At 35.2% G+C, this 18,574-nt stretch overlaps 1 protein-coding gene across 1 annotated transcript in view; it reads left to right on the top strand.

Annotated features, from left to right (window-relative positions):
• The window catches only part of LOC136040566 (protein Wnt-5b-like), a 148,132-nt gene that overhangs the window by 93,367 nt on the left and 36,191 nt on the right, over nt 1–18,574 (top strand). The window contains exons 4-5 of the mRNA XM_065724793.1: nt 12,285–12,465; nt 17,053–17,164. Of these exons, the coding sequence (XP_065580865.1) occupies nt 12,285–12,465; nt 17,053–17,164 (293 nt within the window). The remainder of the gene's footprint in view (nt 1–12,284; nt 12,466–17,052; nt 17,165–18,574) is intronic.

The raw sequence follows: 18,574 nt of genomic DNA on the forward strand, positions 1-18,574 counted from the left end.
AGATACCCCTCCTCCCTCCAAATGTAAGATGATGAAATAACGAAGGCTGAATGGTCGATCTTTTTTATTGTAAAAAAAAATATTATAATAATGTTATATTTCTAAGCTGTTAAAAATAAGCAACGAAAATATTGGTGGCAAAACATATATGTAAACAACATCAAGAACTCTTAATTTCTTGTGACATATATTCAATTATGACATATATTTTATATTCAATATTATTCAAGTGACATTTTCTCCTTATGCAAATTTAGAAGAAATGCAAATTAAGATTTTTGTTTTGTAGAGGCTTAACGGCCTGCCATCAAATTTGCGAATATATTTATTATTTAATTTACTAGAACAATTCTGCTTATTTAAACCAAGACTTAGTAAAAGAATAAATGAATTATCTGAACGAAAAAATGAAAATGCCCATGTCTTTCTGAAGTTGTGGCTATACTAATTTTATTTTTTACGAATTTGTTAATATGAACCCTTTTACATATAAAGTAGTAGGAAATTAATCTGTTCACGTTTCTCTTTTTTCCAACCACACCCAAGCTAGGGTATGACACAGGTTTGTGACTATCAGGTTTTTATGGCATTCTGCTCTTCAGAAAACATAAAACATAAGAACATATAAGGAATACCAATTATACAAGTCGAAACTCGAGACCCTGTCATCAAAATCTTGGTCAATAATTTGTAGATCTTAAGGCATTGCTATCCTATAATTGGGAAGGCGGATGGATTTCTTTACACAGGATTTAGTAAGCCTTTGTGAGATTTGAAAAATATTTGGGTATTCTTAATCAGATTGTGGTATCTTTTGGCTGTCTTTATAAGAAAAATGATGATTATTGAATGGTCACAGATTATTAAAAGGGGTTGAGTTGCACGTGGATTTTTATTCACAGTAAAGTTCTGCAGTGAAATCAGTTGGGACGGGAGAGGGGTTAGTTCAGTGCCCCCCTCCTTCGTTTTTTCTTTCGGTACTTGTTTATCATTCAGAACACACTCAATAAGTGAAGTTAGGTTTTTTCGTGAAACAAACTACGATGCAGGTACATTTTAATTAAATATTTTATATATAGAGGTGGTTAGGTTAGGTTAAGTTAGGTATTTGATATAATGCACCCCACTCACCCCTCCCCCTAATGTACAAATATATAGCAGAAACTTTTGATAAAATTAATGAAATAAAACAAATGTCATGAATATATAATACTTTATTGGGAGAATTGTAAAATTACAACTTAGAATTCTAACCTAACCTAACCTTTTGTCTTTGAGTTTTGTCTTTGTGGCTATTAAACCGGATTTTCTCATATAATGTACCTGAATCGTAGTTTGTTTCACGAAAGAACCTAACTTCTCTTATTGACTGTGTTCTGAATAATACACAAGTAGACCTACCTTTCTTCCCCCCTAGATTTTGAAAAATATTTTTTGGAGATATTTTCATTAAAAATTGCCATTTTTGCTCACTCGGTTGAAAACAATGTAAAAAACAATAATATTACCCCCCCCGCCGCTTTAGGTTTTGATAATTAGATTTCACCATCTCTTGTATTTTTGTGAGTTTACGCCATGGAAGCTGTAGATGTAGGTTTTTTAATCTGGGAAAATGGTTCAATTAGGGGGATGCAGATTTCAGGGATTAGTCCAGCTCCTATGCTATGCTCTAAAAACACCATTTGGAGCGTCTACTGCAACAAGCTTTGCAACACTGCACGTTGCAACACTGCAACGAGTGTCCACTGCAAATATAACTTTGGAGCGTCCACTGCTACCCTTTTATCTTCCAAAGGGTATTAACATTGGTGAACTAGGGTAAATTTTTCTTATAAATGTGAAACACTGCAAGACTGGCCACGTTGCAGCACTGCAACGAGCGTCCACTGCAAACTAAACTTTGGAGCGTCCACCGCTACCTTTTTATCTTCCAAAGGGTACTACCATTGGTGAACTATGGTAATTTTTTCCTTAAAATGTGAAACTTTCTTATAAATAGATCTCCTCCACAAACGAAAGTGTTTGCAACTATTTCTTTGCTTTTGATTAATAAGGTTTTACAAAACGTGGAAATGTTACCACTCGAAATTCCACTAAATTCATAGTATTTTGGTTTTCAAAATCTGGAGTCGAAAGAAAGATTCGAATCAAAATTATGGAAAAATAGGTAAGACTGTAGAAAAACAGTGGACTGATCTATTGGAAAAGAAAGGGACAAGTTTCCTAATTAGAGCTGAGTACATTGGTATTTAAAAATTTAAAATTAACATTTGTTCACGTCTTTTAATATCTCTTAATGACAGTTTAAAAATTACTATAAGTAATAGATATTACGTTAAATCAATAGCACTTGCTACCCATTATAATGATATTACCGTTTTATACTTCTCAGATAAAAAAAAACAAGTTTTATCAACTGAAAGTAAAGAGCAACATTAAAAAGAAAATGAACATAAATTATTGCGTATATGAGGGGGGTTGCCCCCTCCTCAACACATCGCTCTTTACGCTAAAGTTTTTCAGTACTATTAATAAGCTTCCTCATTGTTCTAATTATTAATTAGTAAAGAGCGAGGTGTTGAGGAATGGGGGACTCCCTTCATATACGTAATAATATCTGTTCGTTTTCTTTTTTAATGTTGCTCCTTACTCTCAGTTGAAAAAACTTGCTTTTTATTTAATTTCTGTTAGTTTTTTAAATAACGCCGGAAAATCTAGCACCATCTCTACGGGAAATCCCCCTCTCCACGAAATGTCCTCTGAACCAGTGCTGTCACTTACTTGAAGTACTACTTAAGTAAAATTTTTCATTACTTGTACTTCACTAAAAACTCTAGGGTGTACTTATTACTTGATACTTAAGTAAGATTAAGAAATACTTATTGCTTAAGATGACAATGTGCTTGTTTTTCAAATACTTTACCTTTGACACAAAAATTTTTTGTTCGTGTGCTTTGGCAATGTATAAGAAAACATTGCCTTTGGATTTAGAGTAAACTCAGATATAGCTCCATGTCCTATTTGTGGATGTGAAATAAGGTATTTGTTTATGACGAAAAAAATTATAGTATGATTATCACTTGGTTTAATTTTGTTTAAAATTTATATCATAAAAAAATTAAATTATTTCACAGTTAACTGGTCGACAGTGAGCTAACATCCTTTGTTTTGTGCTAAATGTTGCATACTGTAGTCCATTTGGGCTTATGTTTCTAACATTAGTGTTTAAGTTTTGTCATCTTGTCAACTTATGCAGATTTCTACCATTTTATCATCTTCAGGACCATATTATTGATAAAACTACTGAAGCTATAAATCTTTACCCATCTAAATGTTGTCTGCAATAAACAAGTCTGTAGAATTCTAGCTGGATCCAATGCAGGGGTATTTTGTCAAATTCATTCCAGCAAATTCAGATATTAAGACAAATCTGACTTCAGATTTGTCACTCCATAAGTTATAGGCCCTACTAAATTAAAGGAAAACTCAAATTTGTTGACACTTCCTCCCCCTGGCCCTATTTGAGATAGGATTTGTGATACCAGAACCTGATATGAGCCCCGATCCTAGGCATTTTAGGTCTAGCTTTCATTCGGATCTGTTTCTCCATTCGCAAGTTATACTAAATTAAACAGAAAACTTAAATTTTTTCAGCAATTAAAACACACTCCTTCTTGTTATATTTGAGCTAGGGTCTTCATCCTAAGACTTGATACGTGTCATGGTCTCTTTGGTTCAATTTTCATTCAGATCCATCACTCCAGTCGCAAGTTACTCTGAATTAAACAAAAAACTTTTCTTTAGCAGGTAAAGCCCCCTCCCTCTTGTTCTATTTCAGCTAGGGTATTCATCTTATGTGTCTCATGGTCCTTGGCACCTATGGTTCAATTTTCATCCAAATCCGGCCGGCGGATCTCCCGCTATACTTGATTGCACAGACGGACGGACAACGTCCGTTGCAACGTCTTAGGTAGCCATGTTGGCTAATTGGATCCCAAAAAAGGAAAGAATAGTATATCATCATCCAGGCATCATCACTTATTTTGATGGTGGAAAAAATCCATCAAGATAGGTTTTGGGGATCCGTCTGTCCGTCCACCCGTCTGTGCGATCGAGCATAGCGGGAGAACCGCCGGTTGGATTTGGATTAAAATTGAACTATTTGGGTTAAAGTTCAGCTTAATTAGGGCGATGGGGAGGGGGCTTTAAGTTTGAAAAAAATTGAGTTTTTCGTTTAATTCAGTGTAACTTGCGAATAGAGAGACGAATTTCGATGAAAATTGAATAGAGGTTCCTAAGAGTATGATACGTATTGAGTTCTGGGACGGAGGCCCTAGCTTAATTAGGTCGAGGGGGAGGGGGCTTTAAGTGCTGAAAAATTTGACTTTTTCGTTTACCTCAGTTTATCTTACGAATGAAGTAATGGATCTCAATGAAAATTACGCCAAAGATGCCAAAAACCATAAGACACACGATGTTTGGAGATGAAGAAGATGATTTTCATTTAATTCAGTGTAACTTGGGAGTGGAGTGATGGATCTCAATGAAAATTGAACCAAAGATGCCGAAAGAGAACCAAAATATAACGAAGGAGACTCAAATAGAACGAGGGGGAGTGGGTTTTAAGTGCTGAAAAATTCGAGCTTTTTGTTGAATTCAGTATAACTTGCGAATGGAGCAACAGATCCGAATGAAAGCTAGATCAAAGATGCCTAGGGTCAGGGCTCATATCGAGCTCTGACATCACAAGCCCTATCTCAAATAGAGTGAGGGGGAGGGGGTCTCAAGTTTTAAGAAAGTTGAGGTTTTCTTCAATTTAGCAGGGCCTATAACTAATTCCACCCATGGCTTGCCCGAAGCCTGGAAATAACCCTTTTCCAAAATGAGCCATTCTGAAGCCAACCTTCAACCAAATATTCCATCTCCGGAGAAAAATTACTTTTTTATTATTCCTTTTTTTCCGGGAGATTTCCGACTTAGTCTCATGGCTTTTGCCACTTCATGGTGTGTAAACTGCTGCTAGAAATAGATAAGTTGTAACTTCTGCAGTTTGACCAACTGTATGGAAAACGTCTGAATCAGCGGGCTTGCTACAGGCCCGTGATTTTATAATTTTTGTGTGTAGGGAGTTTTACCGACCATTTGAATTGACTACGCAGCATGCGGCTTGCTTGAGTAAAAACCAGCCAACCGATGTAGATGCAATACATTTTCATAGCGCGTCTGAAATTTCAAACAGTTCATGGTAACGAACTGTAGTTGGAGCGACCCGGCTCAATAGTAACCGAAACTCTAAAAAACGGAATTTTGATAAAAGAATTGCATTTAAATGCTGATGTTAAGTATATAAGTTTGATCAAGTTTAGTCTTACCCATCAAAAGTTACGAGCCTGGGAAAATTTGTCTTATTTTAGAAAATAGGGGTAAAAACCCCCTAAAAGTCTTAGAATCTTAACGAAAATCACACCATCAGATTCAGCGTATCAGAGAACCTTAATTTAGAAGTTCCAAGCTCCTATCAATAAAAATGTGGAATTTTGTATTTTTGCCAGAGATGCGTGTTTTTTTGTTGTTTTTTTCCAGGGGTGATTGTATTGACCCAGTTGTCCTAAAATGTCGCGAAACGGCTCATTCTGACGGAAATTGAAATTTCTAGTGTCATTTTAAGGGACCAAAAAAATTGGAGGGCATCTAGGCCCCCTCCCACGCACATTTTTACCCAAAGTCACCGGATCAAAATTTTGAGACAGCCTTTCTGTTCAACTTAGTCGAAAACCCAATAATCATGTCTTTGGGGACGACTTAATCCCCCCAGTCCCTAGGGGAGGGGCGCAAGTTACAAACTTTGACCATTGTTTACATATAGTAATTGTTAATTATGAAGTGTACAGACGTTTTCAGGGGGACTTTTTTGCGTTGGGGTGGGGGTGGGTTGCGAGCAGGAGGTTACGTGGAAGGATCTTTCCATGGAGGAATTTATTCACAAGGGAAGGGAATTTCCAGAAGGGGGCGCAGGATTTTCTAGCATTATTTAAAAAAAACAATGAGAAAATAAATATATTTTTTTCAACTGGAAGTAATAAGCAGAATTAGAACTTAAAACGAACATAAAATATTACGTGTACAAGGGGATTTTTTCCCCCACAAGACCTTGCTCTTGATGCTAAAGTATTTTTAGTAATTCCAACTATTTATTCTAAGGCCTTTTTGATTCAGGGGTCATTCTTGAAGATTTAGGACAACATTCAACCTTTAGTGTAAATAATGAGGTATTGACGAGGGGGCGAACCCCCTCATATACGTAATAAAAATAAACAAATATAGAAGTTCGTTACGTCAATCAATTCGTAAGGTACTTATGTTTATTACTAATAAAAACGCTCGTGAAAAAAAAATAAAAAAATCCAGTTGCATTTTTAAGTAACCACAAATTGGAGGGCAGCCAGGCCCTCTTGCCCATCCCAGTTTTCAAAATCGTTCGATCAAAACTATGAGAAAGCCATTTAGCCAAAAAAATTAATAATATGCAAATTTCGTTTGAATTACTCATGTGCGGTGAGCCAAAATCAAAACATGCATTAATTAAAAAACATTCAGAAATTAAATTAAAAAAACAAGTTTTTTAACTGCAAGTAAGGAGCGACATTAAAACTTAAAACGAACAGAAATTATTCCGTATATAAAAGGGGCAGCGTGTCAGCGTGTCGCTCTTTACGCTAAAGTTTTTTATTTTTTTTAAAAGTAGCGTTGTGAGAAAGAGTCAAACTTTAGCGTAAAGAGCGAGGCGTTGAGGAGGGGTCAACCCCTTTTATATACGGAATAATTTCTGTTCGTTTTAAGTTCTAATGTTGCTCCTTACTTGCAGTTAAAAAAACTTTTTAATGTTTTTTTTAAACGTTTAAAAAACGTTTTTTTATTTAATAATTTGAAAACTTGAGGCAGTTTCCTTGAAAGGCGTCGAGGGCAAGACATCTCGTCGAAATTAGAATCAAGACTTCATTTTCAAATTGTTCTTTACTTTCAGCACGCTGACAACCTTCAGCTAGCTGCCGAAAGTGTGGATTTTTGCTGCTCCTATTTATTGAGCTTTGATTTCTCTTATTATAAAAGTCTGCAACTGACTCACTTGACTCCTTACTTTTAAAATTGAGTTTTTTTGTTGCTAAGGTATTTACTTATTGAATCAGAAAATGAACTACTTTATTACCTTTTATCTGTTTTAAAGCCAATCCGAAGTTTGTTTTTCTATTTTCCCTACTTTTTCCACCATTCCCACATGTTTCAGAATAACCCTGTATTTTTTCAAGTGCCAGATTTGACTTGACATTAATCGCTAGAAGTTCAATTCTACGTGCACTGTGTTAATCCTGTCATGTGATCTGTCTGATCCAACCAGGAGTTTTTGACTTCATTTAACTGTTTTGATAGTCTTTTCATTCCAAGCCATTGCGCTGAAAATCGGTTCAGTTTATTTTTTGGGCTTCATCGGGTGTGTACCAGCCAAATGTAGGAAACGGTTAAAAACGATAAAATGGAAATTCCGGTTCTTGATTAAGATTTCCGGGAGAGGAATGACAGGGGAAAATTAATAGGCAAGGGAAAGGGCTAAGAAGCCTTCAGAATGGCTTTAGCAAAAAGGTAGCATGAGCTTGATATCAGAAACATATATATATATATATATATATATATATATATATATATATATATATATATATATATATAAACATATATATATATATATATATATATATATATATATATATATATATATATATATATATATATATATATATATATATATATATATATATATATATATATATATATATAATCTGTGTAAAAATATATAGGATAAGTACTTAGAGTGGTAGGCCTACTTGAAGTATTACTTAAGTAAAATTTTGGCAAGTATTTGATACTTGATGCTTAAGTAAGAATTTGGTAAGTACTTATTACTTGATAATTAAGTAAAAAAACAATGAGTACTTAATACTTGATATTTAAGTAAAAATTTGGAGTACTTGTTGCAGCACTGCTCTGAACAATTAAATCCCGGTGGATATTTACCCCAAACAATTATCCTTAACATCTCCACGCGTAAAATTGAGCCGGTAAAGAAAAAGCAAGACATGTAAAAAAATCGTATAGGATTGACTGGCAAATTCTTTACCTTAGACCTTAGTTCCTCCAAAGCCATTGGTGGCGCAGAGGGCGTCGACAAAGCCTCTCCATTCGTATCGCATTGATGCTGCAGCGATGACGTCTTCTGATTCAGGTAGTAGTGAGGTACCATCCGTCCTCAAATCTCGGTCATATGTTCGTCTCAATGTGTTTTAGGGGCGGCCTCACTTTCTTCTACCGTCTGGCTTCTATTCATAGGCTGTTCGAAAAAGGCAATTCTCTTCCATACGAAGAACGTGTCCCAGGTATGTCCATCGTCTTCTTTTCAGCAACTCAATGACTGGAGGTTGGCAAATTATCCCAGTGTAAAATATCCCCTAAAAAGTTCAAACCTGGAAACTTTCCTCCTCGTGGAAAGTTCTCCCCGTGCAAAATCTCCCCAGCAGAAAATTTGTACTCCCCTCCCCATCCGAAAAATGTATACATACTTACCAATAACAAATACAAGTAAACAATGGGCAAATTTTATAACTTAAGGATCTTTGCCCAGGGGCTGTGGGGGGTCATGTTATCTCCAAAGGCATAGTTATTGCCCTTTCAACTATCTTAAACAAAATGGCTATCTCGAAATTTTGATCAGACGATTTTGGGGAAAAAGGGCCTCGGGAGGGGGCCTAGTTGCCCTGCAATCTTTTTGATCACTTATAAAGGGTACTAGAATATTTAATTCCTGTTCAAATGAGCCCTCTCTTTATGTTCTAGGACACTAGGTTGATACGATTACCACTGGAAAAAAACCAACAAAACAAATAAACACGCATCCGTAATCTTTCTTCTAGCAAAAAAAAATACAAAATTCAACATTTTTGCAGATAGTAGCTTGAAACCTATACAGTAGGGTTCCCTGATACACTGAATCTAATGGTATGGTCAAGCAGTCGCACTTGTGAAAAAAAAAATAAATCAGAATGAAAGTGCCGAAAATGAACCTCATTTGAAGTTCAGAAAGCTGAGCTATTTTCAACTTTCAAGCGTAAGCTTCTTGGCTGGCGAAACTAAGTAATATGGCGCATACAGTAGTTAAGTCACAATTTTTGAAGTTAAACAAGATGGAGGGTTGGAACAGTTTCAAATGTTCCTACGGTAGGGTGGGTTATCTTTTAACCGTTACATGGAGAGGGTCTTTTTTTAATTTTAGCGGTTGTTTTTTTTACAGTTCGTTTTTATTTATTCTTGTGCATTTTTACGGTTTGTCCTAATTCTTCTATTTGTGCACTGATTACGGTTGAGCGAAGCTGAAACATTTGCTCTCTTTTTTTTTCAACTGGCTGGAAATATCCTCGTCTTTTCTTCTTTACGAATATATTTTTTCTCATATTTTCTGGCCTAGACAGAGTGGTCTCAGAAATTATCTGGAATAGTAGTTTCCCTACCTTTATCAGGAGTTCGGTAGAGGATGCAACGTAATAACGTTAGCAGACACTATTATAGAACAAATTATTGATAACAATTGCTTTTCCAAACCAATTTTTGCCATTTTTATCTTCCGTCTTTACAGTATAAAACGGTAAAATCGGAGAAGAACATATAGTATTAGCATAGTGTACCTTTTTTCATCAAAAGTTGTGACTATGGTGTGGGTCGGGGATAAATTAGCTCAACACTTAGCAGATTATTTAAGAGTAGTAAACCATGTAATCTGTGAAGTATAGTCACCTGCAAGGCTGTAGATACGTGATCTTACTTACTGGATTAGTAATCCGAGCATGCTGAAACAGTCTCTATAGATGTGATTGTATGGATGAGTAGGGTTAAGGCCTCATTCAAGTGCTGGTCTATATTAATCACTAATTTAGGAAAACAGTCTTCCTTTTCTCCTTCTGTCTCTTTTTTTTTTTTTTTTTTTTTTTTTTTTTTTTTGTGTTTGTGCTGTTGCATTGGTGATTTCTCTTTTCATGATATCAAGGAAATTGTCATGCCACACACGTTACTGAAAATACAAGTATTGAAACGACTTAATGGAACATCTGGCTTAAAAACTAGTTACAGATTTTCTTAAACAAATGTGAAGTATTCCGTAATATTTGCACACTCACTGACGTCAAAAGTCTAAATTTGTCAAGTTTGTCTTTAGCTTATAGACTCTTCCACCTTAAAGTTTAGTAAAAACATGTTAAAAACAGTAATACACACCATGTTAATACAAGGAGGCTAAGCAAATAAAATCGTAAACATATATTTAAAGTCCTGTTTTTCTTCTTCTTTTAAACTTTTTGTACAATCAATGGCTATAATTTAATAACCTTAATGCGAGATTTTTGTCAAACTGCCCCTTGCAACTCACTAGAGTCTATCTATTGTTCAAATCCATTTCCCTGGGCCACAAAACTACCACTGACAATAGTACCTTATTATCTATATTTATTAATTATTGTTATCCTCCTCCCTCTTTTAGATCTGAGACAAAAGATGTTTGAAGTACCAAGGACATAAAAATAAAAATATTTTTATTTAGGAGAAACTTTTTAGAATTTTTCTTTTAGCTGTTTCAAATCTTATTAGGTCAAGTTTAATTTTTGATTTGTTCTCTTTTCATTTAATTTGGCTTCCTCTGCTATCAAAAACTGTGTGACTCAATATAGAGGTTTTTATATTAAAACCCGATATTATATGGTTGTTTAAGATATATATGGTTGTATAAGTCTCCACTTAACCATTTCAAAAAATAAATTTGTTTTCCCTGTCCTTGGTACTTTAAAATAGGTGAGTTAGAACGGCACCAGACAATCACCTTTTGGTGCTCTGGTGCAAAGGTCCACTTCAGTAAAATAGCGTCTTTCGATATACCAGAGTGGAACTCTCTAACATATAGAAGAGTAGCTATTCATCCTAGTTAATAAAAATATTCCTTGGAAGCTAAATTGTTGCAGTCGAATGAGAGTCCTAAACCTTTAATACTGAAAAGGAGTGCAGTCTTTTGGCGCTCAAAATGCACTCCATACAAAAAAATAAAATAAAATAAAAAAAAAAAAAAAAACTAAAGAAAACACGCATAAACCGTCTCACTAATAATGAAAGTTTTTAGTCACTGACTCTGTGGTGCAAAGTTCGAAAGATAGCCGCTACCATTCATTAGATTTGCTAAGAAGAGAAATCCAAATGGACTTCCTAAAATTCACGGTGCAAAGCATCATAGACGGAGACTTGTACTCGATCCTCTGAAAGACCAAAAAATAGATAGGATTTTTGGATCATAAGATACAGCAACTCTGTCATGAGATATACCGGAAGAATTTGTTGATTGGGGGCGAGGATACACCCCAATACGTCCTATGAGGTTCGATGAAATTTAAGTATGTAGCTATACGGTTATTAACATGCCGTGGACGTTTTTTTTTCCTATTTAGTAACATGATTCTTAAGACACCTGTAACATTTTCTGTAACGTTAAATCCTCCTTTCTCAGTTGGAAAAATAGTAAGGAGTTTTTGATACCAAAGTTGATTAGCTGTTTTTTGGGCACCAAAGAAAAAAAATACTAACTGCCAAACAAAGGCTCGAGACGCGATTTGTGGTTTTTCCGTTCTCCACCAAAATTTATACTACTACCAACAACTCACTGCAGCATCAAGCCGCATGAAGCAAACACAACGACACACGCTCCTCCTCCGTCACATTCTATTAAAATTCCCCCCCTCTTTACATCCTCCTAAGAAGTTCCTATTTATCTTAAGGTTTTCCTTACGACACCTTCCTACCCGATTCAGGGACGAAATGCTTTTCGTTTAGCCCGTAGATGGCTGGTCAACAAGGACAACCTTCGGTAAGCCAAAAGATATGCAATGTAGTATAACTCCCTTTGAATTGCCACGGTAAAAATCTCGGATATGGCTCTCAACTACTTTTCCTTTTATGATACAGAGCTGAAAATCAAAAAGGTTTTGGCAGCACCGTCTCGAAGTCCTCCATATTCTAAAAACAAAATAATTTCCTGATCTTCAAATAAGGCATTTGAACCATGAAGTACTAATGTAAATTTACAGCATCTGTTTTTCAATTTTCATTTCAGTCTCCCGCAAGCTCACCATAAATTCTATTATCCTCAATAATTCTGGCTATGTCTCCCTGTCATTACACTATATCCGTCTTTTTTTTACTTTTAGGGAGTCGAGAAGCTGGGTTTGCTCATGCCATAGCAGCTGCAGGTGTTGTTTACGCCGTTTCAAGAGCGTGCAGAGAAGGGCAGCTCTCTTCGTGTGGCTGCTCCAGGGCCTCAAGGCCGAAATCACTTAATAAAGAATGGATTTGGGGAGGTTGTGGAGATAATGTGGAATATGGATATAAGTATGTCAAATCCCTTATTCTAGCATTTTGCACCTTAATATTTATTTATTTCTTTATGTTTTCTAAACATACAGCTCTTTGTAGCTTTTTTTATATATTATTTGGGTAGGTCTAATTGTAAATATTTCAATAACAAAAAACGTAAAGCTAAAGTAGAGTTAAAGGTCACTGGTAGGTAATTCTTTCCTAGTACAAAAAAAATTTTGGCCTATACGAGGAAAAGAAATAAATGAAGTTGAATCTATATGTCGTTACTGGTAGAATTTATTGTTTTATCTTTTATTTCTATTTAGAAGCTTCATAATGTACTAGAGGTAGCATTTTGGCACTTGGTAAAGCTACATTTTGAAGTTTACACGTCTGAACTGATTTATGATTGTCCATGGAAAAATCAATCATCATGTATAAGCTAATTTATACTAGTAAGCTTTTAAAGTCGCTTGCGGGAAAAATGACAATCATCTTAAAATTCAATGTTTATGTGCTAGTCTCCGTTATTTGCCGTTTTGACAACGCTGTTCTGGTACTAATTACTTATTTTTGTACTACCTACTCCTGTACATTGCTTCAGCCTCTTCAAGCAAAGCGAAACCCTGAAATTAAACCAGACAGCGAAAAAAAAGAAGAAAAATGAAAAACGAAATGTCAGATTTATAGGTAGGATGAAGCACTACTAACATTCCCAAAGTCAAGAACCTGGGCTGCGTTGCAGGTAATAATGGCAGATTCTTTTGTTAATGCATTTCTAGTCCAGTTGCCCTTGTCCATAAGAATTTTAGAATTTTTTCTCACCTTTTATTTGTGACAAATCAAATAAGATTCCTAAGAGATCGGCTTGTAGTCGGACTTCAAAATTCGCCATTCGTAGATTTTAAAATATCTTTCTACAAGTTTTCCTTTGTGATAAGAGTCGCCACTTGCATCAAAGACTTATCGTCTCTTTGAGGGGAATTCCGGTGAAATGTAGATTTGCGTAAGCGTCTATATGAAACTTTTACTTCCTATAGAGTGCAGATAAGTTTTAGGAAAGGTATTTTCTATTAGTCTTTAGGAAAGTGCCACTGATTCGAAGTACAATGGTTTTATTCTTCTTTGAAGTCTCAAAAATAGGCTGTAACACCATTGGCTTAGATTGCTTCAAAGAAAAACGTATCTGAATTGTTATTTTCAAAGAAAAACTTCAAAATGACACTCTACTTCTCAAGCTTTTGAGAAAGCTCATAAAAACTAATGATGTATATTTTTGACCTAAAGTCATGCCATGTGATATTTTATAACAGCTCTCAGAAAACTGGTCAAGAAGCTATTAAAGCCGTTTGAAATTCCTTTTTCTTTGAGCTCCTTCTCAAAAGAGGGTATATCATAAGGGGAAAGCAATTCAAAAGATTACGTCGTCACAAAGGACTTCATTTGACTAGATAAAGAAAAAAAATTCTGCAGCATGAACATTAGACTATTTTAGACGAACGGCCTGTTTATGGCCCCTTACGACCGTTATTACCGATACTGCTAAGCTCCATTGCAGCCGTGACTAAGATTTAGACAAAACTAGTTCTAATCTATTTTAGAATTTTGACATTACAGAATGCCAGAAATAGATGTATGAAGTAAAGTTCATAGTACACGTGGGATCATTCTTTCAATGAGAATCTTGTTATTCATCCACATATCCAACACATGAATATATATGTAGGATGGGGCTCTTGAATCTGGAGGAGCTCAAATCCAAATACAACGCAAAAGGTAACAAACTATAGAAAAACGTATTGGGGTATGGGAAGATTCATTGCCTCAACATTTCGGTAAGAAGCCCGAAAGTCCCAATGTATTGATTGATTCTAAGAAAATTTGTTTTCTAATTTAAATTCTACTTAAAGTTACCTAATTGCCTACATTTTTTTTAGATAACTTTCAAAATAAAGTAAAGAGCTTCTGATTTTGGTTTACGTCACATTTGCTGTTTCCGCTACCTTCAGAGTTTTGACTGGAAGTCTTTATCTTGAAAACCTGATCAAAAAACCTAACTTTAAATTATGGAACATAAGCTTTCAAATTATAAAACGTGAATCCTTAATTTGATAATTCATGTCGTAGGTAGGCCCATGGCTGATGCTGCAGTATTTTATATTTTATAAATGAATCTCAACCTGTATTTGCTAAAATACGTAATCATATTTCATTCAAAGTGGTCTCACCCTGCCACTTTTTGGACTGCAACATTTAATGATTTTGCCCCTTTTGAAGCATTCTTTGAAAGCCCTCCTAGTGAAAACAGGATCATAGAGCGTAATTTTGAAATTATGGGGAATCGTTGCAAATTTAGTGTTTCATGTCAACACTGAACTGAGGTTGATTTTTCAGTATCCTGTATTTTCTGCCTTTTGAGCGACTTTCTACTATTTATTTACTAACAGGTTCACTCACACCGCAATTATAATCTAGTGGGCTCCAACGCATATTTCAACATAAAATACCAAGTAATTTCATACCAGTGTGGACTGGTGCTGAACTATTTGGAATTTTTTTCATCCACTCTCAAAATTATTCACACTCCGCACGTGGCATATATCTACCACAGAGTGTGCGATGCCAGGTTGCAAGAGCTGCGGCTTGAGGGAAACGTAATGTGCTTGGCACAATAAATGACTCTGTAAGGTGCACGTAAGGGGATCGAAAGTATTTGAATGTCACCAGTATGGTATAAAACACGACATTATATTGATCATGTTGTGTTCATTCATTTTCCGATTAAAACCATGTATGACTTACTGTAACAAAGAAATTCAAAATAAAAATGGTGCAAGTCATTATAATTCAACTGACCGACATTTGAAAAAAATTCAAGGTTTTTGTAGAAGTTTAAGATCATGTAAATTTGCAATGATGACACATGAAGTTTTTCAAAGATGAGTGATAGTATTTAGCTGGCAACAATTGCTAATTTTTAATGCTATGAATATGATATACGTATGGCTAATTATATTTCCCAAATTTGAATTCTCTGAAGTTTGTGGCTGCACACAAGAAATATCAGTGTTGAATATTTCTACACTCGCCTTTACAGTTCGAAACCACAAACACGTAACTAATATGGCCGTATGTATACCATAACTAGCAATTAAATTAAAACCCGTCTTAACTGGTGTAATGGCATGTCTTAATTTTCAAATAACGATAATAAGGAACCTAATTCGCATCAGAATTAGGGCGAGTAGTGCTATTCGTGCTTAAGTAGAGTACCTTTCATTTTTTTTACCTAGTATTTGAGTAATACCCTATTAAAAGGTTTGGAAAAGGCTGCTAGTTTGGAAGAGAAGAAAGGCAAGATCTTTCCTAATTGTTTTGTTTGTATTTCTAAAGAGAACAATAAAGGAAAAGGGAATAGGGGTGTAGTTTTCTTTAATCTTCATAGACACGAATCAATACAAGGTGAGGTCTATCCCCGACGTTTGTGCATAGGCTCTTTAGGATGTAAAATTAATATGACCTTGGTTACTCTAATTAATTGGCTTAATCCAATTGATTAAGGTCGTTCATACCGAGTGAAACTATTAAGCACAATAGCAGTAGTGGGAGACATGTATAATTTTGTCGAGAAGAGAAGCATTCCTGACTTCTTTAGTAGAAAATTAGGGGTAGTCTTCGCTAATAATCTTATGCATGGATTAAGAAATGGTGAAATTTGCTCTAAGTGATTTGTGCACAAGCGTCCTAAGGTGTATAGTCGCTAAGACCGTTATTACATCAATCAATAATGGGTGTCTCCGCTAATGATCTTATGCATGGATTTAGAAATGGTGAAATTTGCTCTGCGTAATTTGGGCATAAGCGTCCTAAGATATATAGTTGCTATGACCGTTATTAAACCAATGAAGAAGGGGTGTCTCCGCTAATGATCTTATACAGGGATTAAGAAATGGTGAAATTTGTTTCTACGTAATTTATGCACAAGCGTCATAAGGTGTATAGTCGCGTTGACCGTTATTACACCAATCAAGAAGGGATTTCCCTGCTAATGATCTTATGTATGAATTAAGAAATGTAAGAAATGACAAAAATCTTTCTTTTCTCTTTGATGGTACTTTAAGCCTGGGTTTTATCTGAAGTTCTATAGACTAAATTTCTAATGAATCACCCCAATTAAAAAACCAGTGTTTTTCATCTAAGTTGAAAAAACAGTTTCCTTGCGTTGCCATTGGTTGCTTAGCTTTCCGTTACGTGCGTAAAATGCTAAACGAAAACAGGGCATTACTTATTTACTTTCAGTGGAAGCCAGACGCTCTACCATGATCTGCTTTTGTATGCCTATTTACTGCATAGCTATACTTTCTCTACCTTTCCTTACTTCTTCTCTTTTTTCAAAACGCCCAGGGTGCCAGGGTGTGTGTGGTGCAGAAGTTGGTTTTATCTTCCCCATGTTTTACCATACTCCACTCTATATTAATAATATTGACTTCTTTAATAAAAAGAATATAAAATGACAGCAACGTGTCTGAAGTGGAACTTTTGCAGTTCAAAACACGCCATCTAACTTCATAGACTTTGCAAAAAAAAAGTTTTCTAATCATTTTTTTAATTAATTTTCAGATTTACCCAAGGATTTGTTGATGTTAGAGAAAGAGAAAGAAATTATAGAAGAGGCAGTGCTGAACAAGGACGAAGCCTTATGAACCTCCACAATAATGAAGCCGGCAGGAGGGTAAGTACTTCCTTTCTAGATAAATTTCTGATGAAATACTTTTGTTAGTCCTTCACAGGTTGTTAATTCCTCAACTTTATATAGATCTATAATAGCTGATTATAGTTGTTAAAAAAGCTTTGCCACTTAATGGTGTTAATGTTAGTACTTTACTTATTTGTACTTGCACCATGCGTTTGTACGCTTTACCTAGGATCGCAAATTCACGTAAGTAGTATGAAATGAATTATCAAAGCTAATAAATTTATTTCTTGAACTCCATAAAACGTTACCTTCCGATCCTTCCTCTTTCATTTCATGTTCTTCAACCTGCTATATTTGTAAGTTATACGTTTGGAAGCTGTATTGTAAGTGTATAATATTTTTTCACAAGGTATTTTATGGCTTTGAGCAAATCAAACAGTTCATGGTAAAGAAGTGTGAATTTTGACACCAGCAGATCCATCAAAAGAATTGGATTTTTATGCTGATTCCAAATAAATAAGTTTCATCAAGTTTAGTCTTACCCATCAAAAGTTACAAGCCTGAGAAAACTTGCCTTATTTTTGAAAAAAGGAGAAAACACCCCCCAAAAGCCATAGAATCTTAATGGAAATCACGTAATCAGATTCAACATATCAGAGAACCCTACTGTAGATGTTTCAAGCTCATATCTACAAAAATGTAGAATTTTTTATTTTTTGCCTGAAGAAGGATCATGGATGCGTGTTATTTTTTTTGTGTTGTTTTTTTCCCCAGGGATTATCGTATCGACCCAGTGTTCTTAGAATATCGCAAGAGGGCTCATTCGAACGGAAATTAAAAGTTTTAGTGCTTTTTTTAAGTGAGTAAAAATTTGAGTGAACTAGGCCCCCTTCCACGCTCATTTTTTCCAAAAGTCACTGGATCAAAATTTTGAGGTAATCATTTTGTTCTACATAATCGAAAAATCTAATAACTTTGTCTTTGAGGATGACTCAATCACTCACGGTCCCCAGGGGAAGGGCTGCAAGTTATGAACTTTACGCATTGTTTACATATGGTTTTGGTTATTGGGAAGTATATAGATGTTTCCAAGGGAGAATTTTTCGGGTGGGGGTGTCGGGGTGAGTAGGTTACTTTGGAGGATCTTCCCACGGAGGAATTGTTCATAGGGGAAGAGGATTTTCCATGGAGGGGGCACCGGATTTCGCCGCATTATTTCAAAAATGATCAGAAATTATATTATAAAAACAAGTTTTTCTAACTGAAAGTAAGAAGCAACATTAAAACTTAAAACCAACAGAAATTATTAGGTATATGAGGGGTTCGCCCCCACGTTAATATCTCACTCTTTACACTAAGTTTTTTTTAGTACTTTCAAAAGAGCTATTTATTCTAATTAAACGGCCTTCGTGATTCACGGGTCATTCTTAAAGAACTCGAATAGAA

The sequence above is a fragment of the Artemia franciscana genome, chromosome 21 (genome assembly GCF_032884065.1).
Source record: "Artemia franciscana chromosome 21, ASM3288406v1, whole genome shotgun sequence".
Taxonomy (NCBI): domain Eukaryota; kingdom Metazoa; phylum Arthropoda; class Branchiopoda; order Anostraca; family Artemiidae; genus Artemia; species Artemia franciscana.